This window comes from Tasmannia lanceolata, unplaced genomic scaffold (genome assembly GCF_043159265.1).
Source record: "Tasmannia lanceolata isolate RefF3 unplaced genomic scaffold, GAP_Taslan_0.1 ptg000018l, whole genome shotgun sequence".
Lineage (NCBI taxonomy): Eukaryota > Viridiplantae > Streptophyta > Magnoliopsida > Canellales > Winteraceae > Tasmannia > Tasmannia lanceolata.
The window spans coordinates 20,445,541-20,466,453 of NW_027518695.1; the positions used below are offsets into that span (position 1 = coordinate 20,445,541).

The following is a 20,913-nucleotide window of genomic DNA, read 5'->3' on the forward strand; positions in this document are numbered from 1 at the left end:
TACTCAGTTACATTGGTACAAAATAATTTCATACGTAGGTCCATTTACACAGCAACTTAGTTACACACAAGTCTGCACAAGGCTATACAAATCTACAGAAAACTAAGCCTACCTAAAGCCTTAAATGCAATCATACTCCCTAGATTATTCCCCATTCCATTGAACTTGTGTAAAACCTCTTTTAAACACAAAGCTTAGGTTACCAAAGTCAAGTGAAAGCAACTCTTAAGTTTGACATATGACCAGGAGTGTAAAAAATTATCCTATGGATCCAAAAGATCTGAACATTAATGGATATGATTTGGGGATTCGAACCGTGTCCATTGGATTCATATCCTAAGGTCAGAAATTATTTAGGATCATGCACTACAAGAAAAAGAGTCATTAGAGACCGATTTTTTTTTTCCGGTCGCTAAATTTATGAAATAAAATTGAATGTTTTTTTATTAAAATTTCTTGTGACTGATGAGGTAAATATCTCAGAGAAGTAGTCCAAGCCGAGAGAAAAAAAAATAAAGAGACCCACATTCAAGTTCTCCATTTGGACGGTTACGATTATCAGATGAGTTTGATTTTAGGCTATGGCATCCCTAAACCCGCCAAATGAACGGCCTGGATTATGATGATCTTTGGGTAGCTCAATCACAGTGGCTTCTCAATGACATCCAATATAATTCTTCATATTACAGAATCAGCTGACATAAAGCAGAAGAAGCATCTCTATCTGTCTATCTCATATTCTCTTCATATTACAGAAGCCAGTGTTCAAAAAGCTACACCCACTAGAAAAATAAAAAAAATAGGTTTGGCCTAGAATGTTTTGGAGGGTGGGTGAGTTCATTTCTTAGATTTTGGTAAGGACTGACAGAAGGAAGAAAATCCATCTATGATGTTATGAGGAAGAGGAAGTGTAAAGGGAGGAAGAACAGGATGTGGGTGAGTTGAGGTCTTACTCATTGAGAAAGGGTGTGCTGCAAGTGCAGGCTGCTGCTTATTGAGCCCTTCAATAATAAATGAAAATGCTCCAAAGGTGAGGCAACTCTGGAGAAGAGCCTGTGGTGCACCTGAAAATGGAATACAACAAATAAGGCTAAAAAACTCACATCCATGCATACACCCATGAAGTCATTCATTGGCAAGCAACATCATAACTGGACTTGGCACAATATCATGCTTCTGCATTTACATATGATTTTTTTTTTAAATGCATTTACATATGTATATATCTCCATGTACTTCATCAACAGCCCAGAATAAATCGTGTACCATGCCCAGTAACAAATATTTGTTTTGGGAACGGTGTATCTCGAGATATTTTATTTTTTTGATATTTTGGAGTTTATTATCAGAAAAATTGGAAATTAATAAATTATTTAATATATATAAAGATATAAATTTAAGAACAAAATGAGGAAATTAATAATATCGTGAATATATGAGAATATTTTCATAATAGAACATAAAATATGAAGATATCTAGGAAATTTTTTCAGAATCTCGGCAAATTTTTGGGATTTTGTCATTTTATAAAAAAATCATAAAATATCACAATATTTTAAAAAATAACGAAGATATTTGTGACGATGGTACCATGTCTCATGTTTAAAATCCACAAGCAGAGTTTTAGCCATAGCTTAAGAATGCATACCTAAGTAATAGAGAAAGTATGATTGCATCACTCATACATGCATAAAATGTATAATGAAAGTAGTTCATTTGGTCATTTCTCATATCATATGTAGACCAGTTTAAGAGATGTTGTAAATACCTGGAAAACTCAGAGCAAGGCCAGTGCAACATCCAGCAACACCTGCATTGATGACTGCACATAACAACACAATTCTATCAAGACAACCTTTATTTCACAAGTAAATGGCCCAAGAAAGAGAACCTTGTCATGGACATCATGCCTTACCATCATCTTTTCCTCGTAACCTCTTCAAGAAGCAGACGACGAGGCTGTGAACTCCAGATAAAACTGCAAATGTCTGTTTTGGGCAAGCGTAGAAATGTATACGGTCATCTTAAAACAAGCACTCAGGAAATCTTCCCTTTCTTTTCTTCTGTTTTTTTTTTTTTTTTTTTTGAGAAATGAGCATCCCGGAATTCTTTCCAGCAAAAGTCTTAATATTGGAACCTCCACTTTGACAGACATGGTTTTAACAGAACATGTTTTGTCAAGCATATTAACAACTTATTAAGATAAAACACTACGTACCTTGGCAGAGGAACCTGCATCAGCAAAGGATCCTTTAAAGCCTTTTTTCTTTAGCAATCCTGAACCTGAAAGAAAACCCACACTAGACATCTAAAATGGGGCATATATACCCAAAAACATAAAGAAGTAATCAACCAACACAGCAAGAGACTACGTGACTAATGGCATTGGCTGGTGATATTATTAGGCATTTAGGTTCAACTTTATAGCCAAAAATGTTCAATGCTAAAAGATTTTTGACTGATCCCCACTTTGAAACTCTTCATGGTATCCCAAAAGATATCGAGTGAAAATTTTAGTAAAAGGAAGATGGGCTTATACAGCACAAAATAAAGGCAACAGCAGATAGATAACATGAATTATTTGACATAAGAGCAGACAGTACTTCGACCAATAGGCTTCCATCATATGCTATTTACACGAATTACAAGTAAAATGAAATGAAACAGTTTGCAAAGTTCATTAGCTTTTAACGATTACGCGAATAGTTTTTGAAAGGCAACAAAATTATTTATAGCTGTAATCAAATTACAACAGAGGTTTTAGACTGAGCAGCACTGAGACAGAGTAAATGGCGTGCAACTTTAGTAATATAAGGAGGCGAGACGAGAATGTAGTAAATATGACTAGACAGGAGGTACCTAAGAGGGATATCTTTCGCTATCTTGGTTCAATCCTACATAAGGAAGGAGAGATTGAAGAGGATGTTAACACAAAATAAGAGCGGGTTGGTTGAAGTGGAAGCATGCTTCAAGGGTTACGTGCGACTGTAAAATACCTAACTAGTTGAAGAGAAAATTTTATAAGACACCATGAGGCCAGCCATGCTGTATGGCTCAGAATGTTGGGCCACCAAGAAGCAGCATGTGCATAAGATGAGCGTAGCGGAGACACGAATGCTTAGATGGATGTGCGGCCACACAAGGTTAGATAGAATTAAAAATGATGACATCCATAAAAAGGTGGGGGTGGCACCAATTAAGGAAAATAAGAGAGCGCTTAAGATGGTTTGGGCATATCCAACGTAGGCCTTTGGATGCTCCAGTGAGAAGAAGTGACTCGTGCCAAGTTGATGGAGTAAAAAGAGGTAGGGGAAGAAAACAACTTGAGTAGAAAGAGTGAGGAAAGACTTGATGGCTAGGAACATAACATAGAACATGACCTTGGATAGGAGAGAATGGAAGAAAATGATACATGTAGACGAACCCAACTACTGTCAGGATTAGACTTAGTCAATTTCAGCCGGGTAGATCCTTTCACCTTCTTCATGAAAATTTTATAAAGGATTCATTAGCCGACCCCAACAGTGCTTGTGATAAACAGTCCCAAACCGAACAGCAAACTCTGTCTGCTGCCATTAGTTGTCCTCCATTTGAATCATTATATCATCCCTGTCTGCGCCATCTTTAGCCAGCTTGTCTGCCTCATCATTCACCAAGCGTCTACTATGTTGGAATTTCGGCACGACCCACTCAACAAGGTCTCAGATTTCATCAACATTTAGAAATTGAAACAGTAGTTAACTCAACCGAGTTGTGACTTGCTAGCTATCCGTGTGGATGGGACATGAACCAGGTACGTTAACACCCTCTTGCAAACTGAAATGGGTGTTGCAGGTGTTCAGTTTGTCACGCCCGGATATGTCAAAGAGGAAGACCCTTGTAGAAGCCGTTGGCAATTTGATCAGCACTGTTGACAAATAACACGAGCAGTGCACCTTGAGAACCCGTTCATAGAAAAAATGATAGGCCCTCCTATGTTTTCACTGATCATGCGCTTCATGTTTGTACTAAAAAAATAACTTGTGCAGTGCACCTTGAGCAGCCCGCTCAAGGATAAAATGATAGTACACTTCAATCTGCTGAGTACGACCATGAAGTGTTGGATTGGCAACAAGATAGGTGACATTTATTTTATCACAATACAAGGCTGGTAAGCTTTTGGAATAGTGGCCTGTTTGGAAAAATGGGATGAATACTTTGGAGGGCCCTGCCTTATGCTCTGATATGACACATTTAGAGAGAAAAGGGCTGGCGTATTTTCAAAGAAAAAGAGAAAAGACTTCCAAGGGGCAGAATGACTTCACCTGAGCAACATACTCGATGAGAGACATCTTAAGAGAATGCAGAACAGTCATTTGGGAAAGAGGATAAAAAAACAAGGTGGCTCCCAAGTGGTACCTCCACCAGTTGGATAGATCAAGTTCAACTTCAATGGTATCTCAAAAGGGAATCCTGGCTAAGCCGGAATTGGTGGATTATTTTGTGATAGTGCAGGGCGCACACTTTTCTCCTTCTCCGGTCCAGCCGGGGTGTGTAGATCAAACAAGGCAGAAGCGAGGGCCCCTACTACGAGGCCTAAATGGTTTGTCAAGATAGGAACACACCATTAGTTACTGAAGGGGACTCATCAAATGTCATAGTGCGGGCCAACAATAAAACATTGGGACCATGGGAGTCGGCTAATATAATAATTTCAAAAAGCCAAGACCTGTGCCTAACACTTCTCGCGGAATTCTCGCACCTAATGATGCTACTAAATTACTATTAGGCTGGACAAAGAGGGAGCAGAACATGAATCTATGGAGACTCTTATCTACCAGTACATAGTTGGGACTGTAGAGGGTGGGATAGAGTACTATAAGTTGTGGGACGCATTGACCCCTCTCTGTACTTGGATTGACTTTATTAATAAAATCTCTGTTACCTTTAAAAAAAAGGCAAGCAGATTTTTGAGAAAAAACACCAATATCACCTAGCAAAGTTTGGACCCAACAAAGATTTTCTCTTTCCAAGTGCCTTCTGGAGATGCCTTGTGCTTATGTAGTATTTTCTCTTTCTTTCAAAATTCAAGTACATTCAAAATAATAATGTCTAACCATCTTCATATATATCTTCCAAAATTGAAGTACATCAAAAAGTCGTAATTTCTAATCATCTTCATTTCCATGTCCTCTTTCCAAGTGCCTTCTGGAGATGCCTTGTGCTTGCTCCAATGGAGTACTTTGAAGAGTTTGAGGAGGAAGTTGGTGATGATGGGACTGATGGCGTAATATGAGTAAATGGTGTGGAGAGAAGGGAATCATCAAATAGGGTTTGACAAGCTCCTCGGTCGCTCCTTTCTAAGGAGTGTCGAATCGCAGTTCGGGAGCGGGAGCGGGAACGGCACCCATGAGACACGATTCCTGCTTCTAATGGTTTAAGAGACCTCCATCGCAAAGATTCAAATATTCTATGGTGAGGTGCATGGTGTGGAATCGAAGGAGCTACTTGGTCGCTCATTTCTAAGGAGCGTCGAATCGCAGTTCGGGAGCGGGAGCAGCACCCATGAGACATGATTCCTGCATCTAATGGTTTAAGAGACCTCCTTGGTCGCTCCTTTCTAAGGAGCGTCGAACCACAGTTCAGGAGCGGGAGCGGCACCCATGAGACACGATCCCTGCTTCTAATGGTTTAAGAGACCTCCATGCCAATAAAGAAACATAAAGATTCAAATATTTTATGGTGAGGTGCATGGTGTGGAATCGAAGGAGCTCTTGGATGTTTGTTGGAAACGCTGCTAGTAAAGACCATACTGTCAACATAGAGAAGCAATAAAATGCAACCAATCAAGCAATGTTAGATGAAAAGAGAGGGATCATATCGATTATAGTGAAACCCTTGCTCTCTTTGAATTGAGTTGAAGCAATGGAACCATGCACATGGGGGGCCCTTTAGCCCACATATAGAATTTTGAAGCCGTCAAATGTAGTTGGTTTGTACCGGACGATGAACTATGACTATTGTTTCCTATACACTTTCTCCTGTAGTGTGCCATGTAGAAAAGCACTACAAACATCAAGCAGCCATAGGAGCCATTATTGGGAGCAGGCAATGGTGAGAATTAGACTGATTGTGGGACCCTCAATGATGAGACTGAAAGTTAGGTAATAGTATAGACCTTCGCATCGGTGAAAGCCCTAAACCATTAGCCAGCCTTTGTACTGTTCAACAAACCATCGGATCTGCACTTGTTTTTGTGAAGGCATTCGCAGACGACTAAGATGCCAAGACGAGGTGGTGGAGCCAAGACCCACCTCTGATTTTTCAGTAATTCATTAAACTTATCCTACAGGCAAGACACCATTGCGTTTCTTTAACGGAGGAAGAGTAGGTGGGTTAGCAGATGACAATAGCAATAATGTAAAGCAAATTAGAAGCAGGGGGTTTAGTGGCAAGTAGCAACTTCGATTAGTAAATCCTGTCTTTAAGGCGGGTAATCATATGTTGTGTTGACCCATGTGGCTTTGAAGGTGGCGTTGTAGGAAAAGAAAACTACCCCCTTCTTTTCAAGCATATCACATGCTCGGTCTGTTCGCTTACACTCTCTGCTCCACTCATCCATTCACTCCTTTCATTGAAGGTAGAGCATGAACAAGAGATGGCAGCAGGGTATCCAATGCCTTGACTAGAGATCAGATGATTGGTTGTGTCATGCGACCGGGCATTCACATCATTAGATCCACGGTTTTAAATTTTGGCCAGAATACAAAAATTTGCGGGATGGAAGCCGAAATTTTAAAAATTTTACACCGAAATTTTGGATTCGGCCCCAAATTTCAATCCATAATTAGATCTCGGTGCAGTCGAGGGGTCATGAGAAGAAAGATCATGATTGGGTGCATATGTAGAGGAGGATGCCAGCACTAAGGGCAATGATGAAGAATGTGGCTAGCTAGAGGAAGAATCCAATGCAACATGGTGGTGGAGTTGGGCACAGATGGTGTCCATGGAAGATTTGTATAAGGAATGATGGTTATTTTATGCCATGGCCTTGTGACGGAAGGGCATTATGGAAGTTGGTATTGCTGGCTTTTTTCTCGGTTCTTTGGAAGGAGAGATATGTGCTCACAATTAAGATGTAGTCAAAAGCACCTATTCGTCTTGCTCAAGGATCTTTAGCCATTTCCTGGGCTAAAGTCCTTCCTAGTTTCAACTTGTATTCGACCACAGATGAAAGCCACCTGACCGCAGGTACCTAAAGTTAAATTTTGATGGGTCCAATAGGGGTAACCTGGGTCCAGATGGCACTGGAGGGCTTCTTAGGGATGAAAATGGGCCCCCTAGGTGGGTTTTCTCTTGTCCAATTGGCATTAGATTGATGGCAAAAGTTAGAGCGCTTCTTCAAGGTATTAGATTGAGGGGGCGGTGAGTTGGATAACCTTATAGTGGAAGGAGATTCTCTCAACGTAATTAGGTGGCTTGAAGAGAGATCTCCTCCTCCATGGAGATTTTTAGAGTTCTTTGATGAGATCTCTGATCTAGTAGAGGGAAACTCAGACCAATTCAGTCGCATCAGAGGCGGACCGGCTAGCTCAAGAAGGGGTGACTCGATTGGCATTAGAGAACTTTGATTTTCTATTACCCTGAGATTTTCCGTCTATCTTGTATTACTCTTCCTCTCTCATGTTCTCTTTGCTGCCCCGACTATCTCGATGGGGTGCTTTTGATCTAATAAAATCTCATCATTTCAAAAAGAAAAAAAGAAAAAAAGGGGATGATGGTTTCATCAAATGCAACATGACGATAAATGTAGATGCATCTAGTGGAGGGATCAAGGCATTTGTAACCCGTATGTTGAACTTCATATCCAAGAAAGATGTGAAACCCAATTTGTTCTTGTTGTAGGGAAAAAGGTAGGGGCAGCACGACTATTTAAAGGCCCTGAGATTTTCATATGAAGGAGCTGAGCAAATAACTTCCCATAGGATGAAAGTCCTACCAGAACAGGACTAGGTAAGCGTATGATGAGATACATGCTGGTTTGAAAAGCTTCAACCCAAAAGGATTTGGAGAGTCCAGCTTGATCCAAACGGGTGAGACCCATCTCGTGAACGTGCATGTGCTTCCTCTTGGCAACACCGTTTTGTTATGGTGTGTGAGGATAGGACATGCAATGAAGATGCCAAGGGAGTCAAAAATGGAGGTGAAAATTTTAGCAGTATACTCAACACCACCATCTGATTGGAAAGATCAGAGTTTTTTTGTCAAGAACAACTTCAACAGATTGTTTAAAATTATCAAAATATTGCACAACATCACTTTTCTGCACTAATGGATATAGCTGGATAAACCGAGACATATCTCAAAAATTAGCATGTAATATCTAAAACCATCATTACATAAAGTAGGGACAGATTCACACATATCTGAGTGCAAGAGTGTAATATCTAGACAACGAAAAATCTGAAGATGAGGATGTACCAAATTCAACATGTACAGTAAACAGAAAATGAAACAACTTCACCAGCATTCTCCTATTTCTAATTTTTACATCTTATCATATCAATCAGAATAAAATCCCCAACGAAATTAATCCTAAAATGCCAACCCAAGAACACAAATAATCCCTCTATAAATTTACCTGAATCTTATATCACAAAACCCAACTTAAGATTCGAAAAAGTAACCTTTCCCAAAGAGCAAACCTAAGAAAAAAAGCATCCTAATTAACAAAAAAACACCAAAAAAAGAAAACCCCAACAATGAAATTGAACAAGGCAATCAAACCAAGAAGCAAGAAGTACCCGAATATGAACAAATCAAGTCATCGAGATTAATTTTCACAAAGAAGAGAAGGGATAAGGAGAAAAAAAAACCCACCATAACCGAAGATTGAACCCATCAAAGCCCCAGCTGCTGAGTCTCCCGCGAACCTCACGAGACAAACAAAAGGACCCCCAGATGGATTTTTTACTTCGGACGGATTAGTGTTTGCATTGTTCTCAATTTCCGTATCGGATTCAGGGTTTGGAGAGTCCACCATCGCCATTTTTCTCTCTCTCTCTGTTTTCTCTTCTCACTAATGTAAAATGCCTCTTCTTTTATCTCTTCAGCCGTAGGCGCGACCAAAGTGCATACATGGAGGCTAGGTGTATATACAACGAAGTGGTAGCAATAAATAGTGGGCCCCACCTTTGATTGATCAAGACCATCCATCAGATAGAACCCACATCAATTTTATAAAGGAAATTGCTAGTGTCCATAGCAAATGGCATTTCGCAGATGGTATGCTGCATGTCAGACCAGCGACCTCGTGAATGAAGACAAAAGCTGCTGAAAAGTGAGCCTCTGCGGGTGGTCTGACATGCAACATACCATCTGCGAAATGCCATTTGCTATGGACCGCTAGCAATTTCCTTATAAAATTGATTGTATACAACAGGCGCCGGTAGCAATACATAGTGGGTCACACCTTTGATTGATTTGGACCGTCCATCAATCAAAGGTCTTTCCATTGTACTTTTCTAGTTAAATGAGAGACATTTGATCCTTCATGTCCTTTTGTTTGAATATGCTTCCAAGAAGAGTATTTTTTTTGGTCGTTGTTGTTGTTTTGTTTCAACAGGGAGAGAGCAGGGGAAAGAATGATATTTACTTGGGAAATGATATGTTCTCCCCCTTTTCTTACTTGGGAACTAGAGGGGGCTGTCCCAAGCAAAAAAGGGCCGAAGAAATCATTAACCATTTGTTTTAGATGCATTTGAATGGCCACTGCTCTGCCCTGAGGTTATGTTACATTTTGCAACACTTGATAGTGGACCCACCCAGGCTATGTGAACCAATCTAGACCATTCATCCGGTGAATTCCCATGTGATAGCCTGGAAAATGTACTCCTTCACTGATCCAAACCCTCTCTCTCTCTCTCTCTGCTCAGACTACAAACAAATACTCATCTGATAAGAAGGAGTCGTCTCTCACAAGTTGAAGTGGTCAATTTTTCATTAACTGGGGCAAGTTTAGGGAGTTTTGATTGACTGGGTAGACCGAAACTCGGACTGTCAAAAGAACTCAGCCCATGTAAAACAGAGCCAATCCGGGCCAGAGGTCAATTGACTCGGCAAGTTTCTAAACAGTAGTTTGTAACTTTGTATGACTCGAGTCACTCAACAGAAGCACAAAAACAGGAATCCAAAAATTCCCCCCTATACAACAGTAGCTTCTATCATTCAAAAATTTATTGTAAAACAGTTGCATGATCTTTATTATTTCAACAAAAGAAACAAATAAAAACAGGAATCCAAGAATTCAGTTACACTGATCACCAAAAGCAAATCAATCCAAGCCTAAGAAAGCTGGGACGACTACTCATCATTAGACCCAAGTAGGGTCCATCATATCCAAGCCAGTTAATTGAGTTGTGTTTGAGCAGAATCGCGCATACAAGCAATCCTTATACTGTCATCAAATGTGTTCTTCAACTGAGCTAATATTCGTTCACTTTCGATTCTATTTCTCCCAGAATCCATTGCCCAAATGATTCCTCATGGGTGAATTATAAGTCTTCGATGTAGAGTAATGCTCTTCATAAAGAGGTCCGAATTCAGCTCGCCAGTCCTGATCATCATCTTCAGGAATTCTACTGTCTGCCCTGTCGGAATCCTGCCAAAGTTCTATTGGTCTAAGTGCAGATTCAGGCAACCGGCTCTCTGCGAGATATCGTTTCATGGTGGATATCTCCATTGCATGCTTTTTCTTCAGTTTTTCCATCTGCTTCTTCACCTTCTCTGTCTCCTGATTAGCTCTCCCAAGCTTCTCCTACAGAGAAGAAAACACATAACGAAAGCAAATATCAGTTGTCTGATAACTGTTTTGACAAGTTTGAGAGTCCAATATTGGAAACAAAACACAATGCTCACTAGTAATCTTCATAAAATTTGAATGAATTTTATGAAGATTAAAAGTCACTAGTAATCTGTGGTATAAGTTTAGCACAAAAGCTAGGTGTATGAACAAACCATCTCTACTGCCCATGATCAGCTCTTGAATGGGCCATATAACAAATATCACAACAATCAAATGGGCTTCTTTTCGGAGCGAATTTTTAGGCTATTGCACATCCAATAGGAGGCTCATCAATTTGATATTCCATATTTATCTGTATTCACCAATCGTAGGTCGAGTCGATTTACTCACCAAGTTCTGGTGTGAGGATTTATACAGAAGAACCTTACTAAAATATAGCTTAATAAACGGAAGATTTACTGAAGGCAACTCAAACTCAAAAAAAGTAGAAAGTAGATGAATGGTGTCCATTATAAGAAGGAAATGTAATACAGCACAATTTCACTACCTCTTTGAACAAAATGACTGAAGTTATTCCAATCATTTCATGTTGGGTTGCGCAACTTGGGTTGGGTTGGGTTGAGCTTTTGCTAAAAAATGAATTGGAATCAACCCAAACCCAAGCCAATTTTATGGTAAAACCCAAATTCCCAAAAATCGACCCGAGTTGCACCCCTAATTTCAAGGATACTATAAAACTCGTGTGCTTTGAAAAAATTCCAGATCTATTCTTCATCATTTCAAGGATATTTTCCCACTATTTCTTGAGAATAAAATTGATCAAAATTAAGCTACTTTAGAATTCATTAGGACATTAGGTTCATATCACAACAAGGATCTGACATATCATCGAAAAGTGGTTATGTAACTTACTTCTGTACTTGAAACAGCTTCCTCCGCTTCTTTCAATCTAACAAGAAGTTCCCCGGCAGCATGAACAGCTTCTGCAGTGTCTCTCAGCTGAATCCTAAGACTCTTATTCTGCTCTTTCAGATAATCCCTCTCCCTCTCCCTCGTAACTCTCAAAGCCGAGAGCTCCGCAGCAAGGGACTCGATGAAACGAGAACCAGAACCCTTGGTTCCTGCTTTCGCAGCTGCCTTCTTAACCTCTACAATCCCTTCCATGATTTTCCTGTGTCTCCCAAGCAAATCATTATGCTTCTCTTGCAACTCGGCATAATGTTCAATAAATCTAGCATGCCCAAGCATGGCCCTCTGTAATGCATCATCCAACTCCTCTGAACATTTCTTCTCTAATCTCAGCTCAATTTCCTTCTTTTCTGCAAGCCGACGGTTCGATTCAAGATCGAACCTCAGTTCTTCAGTTAGGGAAATCCACCCACTCTCCATCTCAGTCCACCTTTGCCTTTCCTTCTCAAGTTCTTCCCCACTCTTGTCTGAAGGAGAACCAGATTTTCTCACTTCTGCTGACTGCAACAATGCCGGAGAGCTCTGTTTCTTAATGGAATCATTTGAAGAAGCATCCATGTATGACTGCAATTGGTTCCTTAAATTTTGGATTTCCTCGAGAAGTGTTTCCCTCTCACTTATATCAAAAGTGGTCCTGGAGTCATGATTCAGCCCTTTGTGGTGTTCCTTCGGCTCACTGTCCAACTTTAAAACCTCAGGGTGGTTCTCATATTTCTCTCTAAAAGGCTTCTCATATTTCTCTCTCAAAGGCTGCAAACATTTAGTTCAATAATCAGAAAAAACAACAAGCAAAGTGTTCGGGATTTTGGAAAAAATGTTCGTGAAACATACTTTGCTTTCGTCTCCTAATGACGTATACTCTTCTGTTTTGAGCTCACTGGTGGGTATAATGCCATTCGTTAAGTGAATAATTTGGGAGTCCTGACTCTGTTCTCTGATCGAACGATGCTCCCTCTCATATTTATACTGCTCAACCTGCATATTTTTAAGATAGACAAGAAATGCTTCATGCTAATTGCAGAGACAATAAATTCTTCATAGTAATCATATCTCAAGCAGTACGGAACTTACGAGACGATTCAACTGCTCGATTTTAGCTTCTTGCCCTGCACAAACAATTTCAAGCTCCTTCTCTCTTTTTGTGGCTTCTGCCAGAAGTTTTTCCTCATCCTGGTTCATGTAAAAAGAATCAATTGGTAAGCACAAATCAAGAAAAGATTTACACATATAATAATTCATTAATTATACAGAAAAATAGCTTGTTAGACATACTCCTTTAGGCACTCGGTTCTTCAATCCCCCAGGAGTTTCTGCTGAATCAACTTGTACAATCCACATTTCTTGGCTGTCTTGAACTTGCTTAGTATCCATCTTTTTGCAAGATGCACACAGGAAGGTGGTAACAGGAGCACCTAAATATGGTCCTTCCCCTGGTAATGTTTGTACTCCAGCATCAACTTTCTCGACATCTTTACATGGTATTGACGTCAAATTTTCGAAGGAAAACTCAACTAACGAATTCTTTGAAGTTGAATGTAGCTGATGATAATCAATAATCTGCAAGCCTCTTTGAAGGCTGGCAGCCAAGGACTCGGTCGGGCCTGAGAGTATTTTACTTGATCGCAAGGAGGAACGAATGTGATCACTTCTTTTAACTGACTGCCTTGAGAAATCTGAATTGTACTTGTTACTCTCAGATACAAAGGGCTGACTTTCCAAAAGATTTGACGAAGTGACAGTGTTTTTCTTTTGGTTAGCAATTTTAGGAGATGCAGACAATGGTGGATCTTCGAGGACTAAAGGCTGTCGGTATGGTATGATTGAAGGAGAACCTCTGGCCGCAGGATCGGGAGGGGTGGATGAATCCTGAGGTTGATCCTCTCTCAAAGCTTTTGAAATGTCTAGGTGGTTCCGTTTCTCCATTGGTTCAACATTACCATTACTTGGTTGTTCCTTTTCAGATTCTCTTAAATGCATTTCTTCAATTTTACCTTCTTCAGTGACTGAGCCCACACTAAGTTCATCATCGCCAGAGCCATTGTTAATTGAATCAGAGCCATTACTTTCAAACGTATCCTTAAACTTCTCCTCACAAGATCCATGCAGGTTATCTAGTTGGACACATAGTTCCCTTACATCCTCCTCATCGACATTTATTTCTTCTTCCGAGTCATTGTCTATATGGGGTAAGATCAAGGAACGATTGAGACTCAATCTCAGTTGATTCAAGCTTACACGGGTATGGTGCCCTCTGAAGTGTCCACTGTGACTACCGAGTGAACTACCTCCATTTGACTTAACTCTTATAAGTTCTTCCTGTAGCAAACAAAATAAGCAGATAATTTACCTTCAGCTCGTGCTTGCAAATAACTACATGAAAAATCTAATACATCATGGGGTGAACCCACCTTTAATTGACGAATCTGATCGCTCAGATCGTTTACAGCATCCTCAGTTATTTCATTTATCACTGCTTTGTTTTGTATAGATTTTGCACGTTGTCCAAACCTTAATGTGCTCAGCGTTTCACCTTTGCATCTGCATTCGATAATTACAATCTTATATCTTCATTTCAGATAAATTGCATATAAAAACCGTTAGTTTTGAATCCTTGGCATCACAAGCACCTGTCATCTGGAGAAATGGCACAAATAACTGTAAGTTTCACATTTCCCCCAAGTGATTCCCGCAATAAATGTGTTAAAGATGAATCCCTATATGGGATATTTTGTGGTTCCCCAGAATGGGCAACTTCTGCAAGAACATGGACCAAGTTCCTACAAAATTCAAACAGTATGGTTAAAGAGCCAAACTCAAAAAGCAGGTCATAATTGACATATAAATTATGACTTTGACAACATAATGAGTGTATAAACATACCCAAGTTGTGACAGAGACCATTTTACATTTTTGCCTTCTTTTACACACTCTCTTCCCACACCATCGGCTTTACTTCTATCTGACCCAGCAAGATCAATGAAGCTGATTCGGCTACTTTTTGAACTACTAAAGCATTTTGATGATACTCCCTGTGGAATCAATAGCAAAATTCAAATCATAAAAGCTACCTGAAAGTATCAGAGCAAGTAGCACTATAATAAGCTAAATCTATTATTATTTTCTAATTGAAGGCTTTCCACATACACCAGCAGCATTTGGATCTGAAGAACCAGGCTATCTGAACTGTCCATCCATCTTGGATGCTAGTTACGGTAGAAAAGAAAAGTATAGTGCATGTCATGAGTGCAAATGAAATTGAATACTAAAAATAACGGTTCAATTAAATGAAATAAAGACTAAGATTAACGAGGCACACCGGCATGAAATTCTGGCATCAAATTAGCACCAGATAAAGGCCCCATATATAGAGTCAGAGATAAAGAAACGGGAAGGCCCGATTTTGCCCTTGCATATAGGCATAGATGGATATAGCAGGAGAGGGGTTAATAAGGAAGTCAAAATTTTTTGAGGGGTAGAATTGTAATAGATGGATGGAGGGGAATGGCTCTGACGTGTTACATTCACAGAATTTAGGAAGAAATTAAAAAAACTCCCCCTTTTTCTCTCTTCTGCTATATAGATATAGACACATACATACATGAATGTGTATATGGTAACATGCACCAGCTGAATTGGGAGCTGAGCTAAAACTAAGCTTTCTGAGCCATCCATCCATCTTGGATTCCAATTACGGCAGAAAACAAAAGTATAGTGCAGCTCATGAGTGCAAATGAAATGGAATTATGAAAATCAATATTCAATTAAATGTGGGTTCAAATTTTGGGTTAATCCACAAGACACACTAGCATGCAATTTTGGGTTCAAATTAAGCCATATATCGACACACGCACTCACAGACACACGCACATACACATGTTTTGTACAGGATGATGCATTTTGTATAGTAATAATCTTCCATATGGCACAGATGGAAGATAATATATAGGATGTATGATAGTGCATCTCATGAGATTCACTGAAGTATCATTATGAACATATCATGTTCAACAGAGGTAAGAAACAATGGCAGTTACATTTGAAGGATAACTAACTAAAGTATACCTTGCACCAGGATTCAATGAAACAAGTGAAAATGATATGAGATCGAGAACTCTTGGAATTTATACTTGTTGCACCAACTTTTCTATTCGAAAGCCCCTGCATAATTAATGTTACAAGTGAATAAGACGGAAACTGTAAATGGTTGAAGTGATGGAACTGTAGAGACAGTTGTAATGAAACCGTAACATGCCAACAGAAATGACCTTTCAAAAAAAAAAAAGCATGCCAATATAAATGTGGAAATCATACATGTTGATCTGATTCGAACTCATGGAGGCAGTTAGAATTAAGCAGTTAAAAGGTTTTGTCATAAAGTGTTTCGGTGACAGAGCTCTAAAGTCTTCACAGAAATCCCTGAGTAATGCACTAGCCACTAAGGAAAAAAAAACATGTTTTGTTCCATTGACAGCACTAGCCAATCCAAGCAATACTAGAATTGTATACATTTGAAACTGAACAGAGCCTAAATTTAGCTACCACGTCAAAAAATATTTCTCATGTTTAGGGCTTCAATTAAAGATCAAATAATTAGCAGTTCTCATGAAAACAGAACAGATGAAAACAGTTTCTCATAGCTCAATTCATCCGCATGTGTTATCCTTTCTCAGCCAAACATAGCCAACCAAAACAAAGGGAAACCATAATCCTACCTTAATTAAAATCTGAGTGACATCTTCTAAGGAATTCACATAGTCCTCAGTCAGATTCTCTATGTAGAAGCCATTCTTGGCATCATCTCTTATCTAGTGCCAACAGACAAACACAAATTCAGTACATGGTATACAATAATTGAAGATCCACAAATGACGAAGTAAAAACAAAGAATGGAAGGGATTCAAAACCTCTACCTGAAGGTTCCTCTGAGTTGAATCGAGTAAATCGGATATCTGTTCATTGTATATCTGTGACAAGAAAAAAGACATCATAACAGGAACACAAAAACCTAAAAACACTGTTCAATGTAGGAAATAAATATGCACCTCAAGAAACGAGCAACGACACTGGTAGTTTATATGTTTCTCCTCGTAGTTCTCTTGATCCTGAATGCAATCAGGACAAATTATCATAAGCTCATAAGCTCAGTTCCCCTACTTCCTATTTAGAGAATATGAAGAAAAAAACCTACTTTCTCAATCTCAGTGAACAGCATCTCGAAGATTCGAGGGACAATGCCCTGGTAGCTACTGGGGGTTTGTCCTTCAACCATGGCGCTCTGTGGGCCCCACATCGTGTATGTCTTCCCGCTTCCCGACTTGTGACAATTTTTAGAAATTCATACAAACATAAATATTCTCAGACATATAAAAATGAAAAGAAAAGAAAAACTCCAAACATACATTCATTCAAGCAATCTAACCAAATACCTGGCCATATGACAATATTGATGTGTTAAAACCAGCTAAGGCATCCTTTACCAACGGGACGCCAACCAATTGAAAGACATCTTCCTGCAAAAAACAACAATCAATTTCTTTGTAAAACTCCCACCTTTTGATAAAATTAAGAGGGGATTTGTTAACTTACCAACTTCTCCAAAAGCTTAGGGGTTATTTATCTTTTATACTTTAACACTCCCCCGCACGTGTGGCCCACTTGGCAAACACGTGGCATATGTGGTCCCACTTTGGGCAGACCATCGCATGTGGATTTTTGCTATCTGGGAGGTTTGAACTCGAGACCTTTGGCTCTGATACCATGTTAACTTACCAACTTCTCCAAAAGCTTAAGGCGTTATTTATCTTTTATACTTTAACAGGATTTTAGAGAGATCGCATTCAATTGAAGCTACAAACCTGAGTAGAATCTGAATCAACTACAGCATCAAAAGTAAACATTCGATCTCCAACAGATAACTCCTTAGAAGAAACCTTCCGTACAATCCGTTCCACTTCTCTCTCACCACTAACCGGTCTGATCCTCGTAACAACCTATATAATTCAACAGTAAATTAAAAATAAATAAATTTCGAAGAAGCATAAAACAAAATTATTAATTAAAATTCAATTTCGAAAACAAGCAGACAAGAAAAGAAAATCTGCATAAACTCAGAAGCTTAGGGTTCGCAAAAAATGGAAAAAGTAAATATTAGCCTTCTGAATTCCAAATCAGTATAAAAATACCACTCAAAATCCAAATTCCACAAAAAGGAATAAATCGTTACTTTGCAAGGTCATTTGCAAGAATACGAATGTTAGGGTTTTATCTTCAAAACAAAGAAATCTTAGGGTTTGCAAAAACTGAAAAAAAGTAAATTTTAGCTTTCTGAATTTCAAATCAGTATAAAAAAATACAACTCTAAATCTAATTTCCACAAAAAAGGTAATAAATCCTAAACTTCTCAACGTCATTTGTAAGAATGCGAATGTTAGGGTTTTATCTTCAAAACAGAGAAATCTTAGGGTTTGCAAAAACTGGAAAAAGGGTATATTTTAGCTTTCTGAATTTCAAATCAGTATAAAAAATACAGCTCTAAATCCAATTTCCATAAAAAGGGAATAAATCCTAAACTTCTCAACATCATTTACAAGAACCCGAATGTTAGGGTTTGATGTTGAAAACAGAGACAAATCCATAACCAAGATACCTTGACAGACGAATCCGAATCAGAAGAAACCACAGATCTGTCTTCAGATACTTCAGATCTAGGCTTAATCTTTTGAGAATTCGAAATTGGTGCTGAATTCTTTCCAGAAATTGAATGAGATTTCGATTGATCGGTCAGAACATTAGGATCGAGAGGCGGAATGTTTTCACTGTTAGATCTTCGCAAGGAGGAAATCATCTTTTTTGGCTGATCGGAGATGGATCTTGGAAGAAGATGAGAGATCGATCGAGATGAAATGGTTTTGGAGAATCGATTATCGCGAATTTCTGCGTTGGATTTCATGGCTTAGAAAGAGAGAGATTTTAGGGTTTTTTGTAGAGAGAGGAGAGCTTAAAATTCAAAATGATGAGAGCGGGGGGGAGAGAGTGACAGGTGAAAGAAGAAGAAGAAACGTCTGCTTTGGGGAAAAAAAAAGACCGTTGGAGAAATGAATAGAGGGTTAGGGTTTTTGAAAGTTTGAATTTTTTCGAATAAAAAAGTAAAATTGGTCATACCCATTCCATGTTCTGGAAATAATTATGGGTTCTTTTTATCTTTTTCAACCTTTTGTTAGATAAATAATATAGGCACTTCCTTCTTTTGATAAGCACACTTCTTTTTTAAGTTTCTTGTAGAAGTGCAACTCGGGCCGGGTTGGATCGGATTGAGGCTAACCCAACCCTAACCCATCCTGTCCACCCAACTTCGGGCAAGGTTGGGTCAGATTGGGTTAGGGTTTGTGTGGAGCAAAAATAGACTCAACTCAACTAAGCCTCTGTCCCAAACTAGTTTGGGTCGGCTAATGAATCCTTTAGAAAATTTTCATGAAGGAGGTGAAAGGATCTATCCGGCTCAAATTGACTAAGTGAGCAAAAATAGAAAAAAAAAAAATCATAGTCCTAGGGTTTTGAAATTTGGTAAAATAGAGGGATTGGTCACGGTTTAGTCAAGTTGCTAAAGACCTCAACCGTAATCCAATAAAAAATCCAAAATTAGCAAAATTAAATCAAGGAAATGCCAACACAACCAGAGCCAAAAGCCAAAATCAGGTTAAATTCATCAGGTTCAGATTGAGTCCCAAGTTGCACCTAATATTTTTAGGCAAATGTTATAGGCGAGATTTTATATGGTGTAAGCCCTTATAGTCCCCTATTTTTCAAAAAGTATTGTACGGACCATATCATAGGATGATGATCCAAACCGTCCATGGGATGGAACACAACGTAAATAGGTTGTGCCCCAGAAATCATTTCCATAGGATGATCCTGGCCCTCTGATCTATAGAAGTTTCCATAATATGCAGTTTCTCTATAGATCGGAGGGATGAGATCAACCTTTACAAATGATTTCTAGGGCACAACCTATTTACGTTGTGGCCCATCACATGGACGGTTTCGATCATCCTATAGTGTGGTCTGTACAGTACTGGACTATAAGGACTTACACAGTATAAAAATGCGTTATAGGTTGAACCATTTTTTAATATCAGGCATGAACTCAACTTGTCCAATATGTTTAACCAGCTGTTAAAGGTGGCTGACAGCTTTTTAGGAATTGTAACGGCTAGTTAAGCATATAGGACAAGGTGATTTTGCACCTATTGTCAAACACGGTTGTGCCTATATCATTTGCAACATTTCCTTTACCAGGGAAGGGAAGATATGGGAAGGGAGATATTCACCCTCTTTTCTTCCCGGGGACATCCCTTCTAGTGTGTAGTTATGGCTACTCTTTTTACACTAGAAGGGGTAGCCTAGGGATGATTTTCAAGGCATAGCCACTGTGATAGGTCCTATCCAACCGCTGTTAAACAATTCTGAGCTGTTTATTTCTAATACGAATGATCAGGATCGCCTAATGGAGAATGTTTTCGGGACATGATCTTGATACAGTAGGACCAACAAATGAATGGTTTGGATCATTTAAAGGTGGTCCCCATTTGTATTTATATTTCTATGGAAAAATGATACTACACACCATGTAAATCCTCACAACTTTTACAATGTAGAAGAAATAAACACAAGACAATTAGCATTGAAGGCCATAAATGAATATACTCTACTACTAGAAAAAGATATGTGGCTGACGGGCAGGACCCACATAATGGATTGCTCAATCTCCACCATACACTTGGCACGTGCAAGCTGTTCAGATCAGGTCAAGAGATGGGTCCACTTGGCCAAAAGATAATAAAAAATGAGAGAAATGAAAAACCCATCAATCTGTGATTTCTTTCACTTCTATGCACAGTTTAAAAACTCCCCTGGCCAATTCAGCTTCATAGAGTTCAGAGTTTGCTCTACCAAGTCAATCAAAACTCCTTTGACTCGCCCAAGTTAATGAAAATTTATCACATCAATCATTGACTCACCTGAGTCGACTCTCTTATACTTTGGCCGAGATCTCGTCCGAGTTTTGAAACACCACTATGAGAATGAGGGGATTCTATTGCCATAATAATTTAGACAAAAGGGTTAGGGTTTGAATAAAGAGACATGGTTTGGGTTAAGAGCAG

General features: G+C 39.1%; 2 protein-coding genes across 2 annotated transcripts; both read right to left on the reverse strand.

Moving 5' to 3' along the window:
- Window positions 1-659: 659 nt before the first annotated feature.
- Window positions 660-9,085, reverse strand: LOC143851665 (mitochondrial import inner membrane translocase subunit TIM22-3-like). The gene is made up of 5 exons (XM_077361146.1): window positions 8,860-9,085; window positions 2,219-2,283; window positions 1,916-1,988; window positions 1,769-1,822; window positions 660-1,064 (listed from the first exon to the last, which is right to left on the reverse strand). The coding sequence occupies exons 1-5, from the start codon at window positions 9,026-9,028 to the stop codon at window positions 838-840; spliced, it is 588 nt and encodes a 195-aa protein (XP_077217261.1). The 5' UTR covers window positions 9,029-9,085; the 3' UTR covers window positions 660-837.
- A 1,076-nt stretch (window positions 9,086-10,161) lies between these two features.
- Window positions 10,162-19,141, reverse strand: LOC143849311 (Kinesin motor family protein). The gene is made up of 16 exons (XM_077358298.1): window positions 18,399-19,141; window positions 17,608-17,742; window positions 17,179-17,262; window positions 16,941-17,066; window positions 16,795-16,854; window positions 16,663-16,716; window positions 16,465-16,557; window positions 15,815-15,910; window positions 14,633-14,781; window positions 14,380-14,529; window positions 14,161-14,290; window positions 13,025-14,068; window positions 12,824-12,922; window positions 12,584-12,727; window positions 11,696-12,502; window positions 10,162-10,795 (listed from the first exon to the last, which is right to left on the reverse strand). The coding sequence occupies exons 1-16, from the start codon at window positions 18,699-18,701 to the stop codon at window positions 10,487-10,489; spliced, it is 3,783 nt and encodes a 1,260-aa protein (XP_077214413.1). The 5' UTR covers window positions 18,702-19,141; the 3' UTR covers window positions 10,162-10,486.
- Between the last annotated feature and the right edge of the window lie 1,772 nt (window positions 19,142-20,913).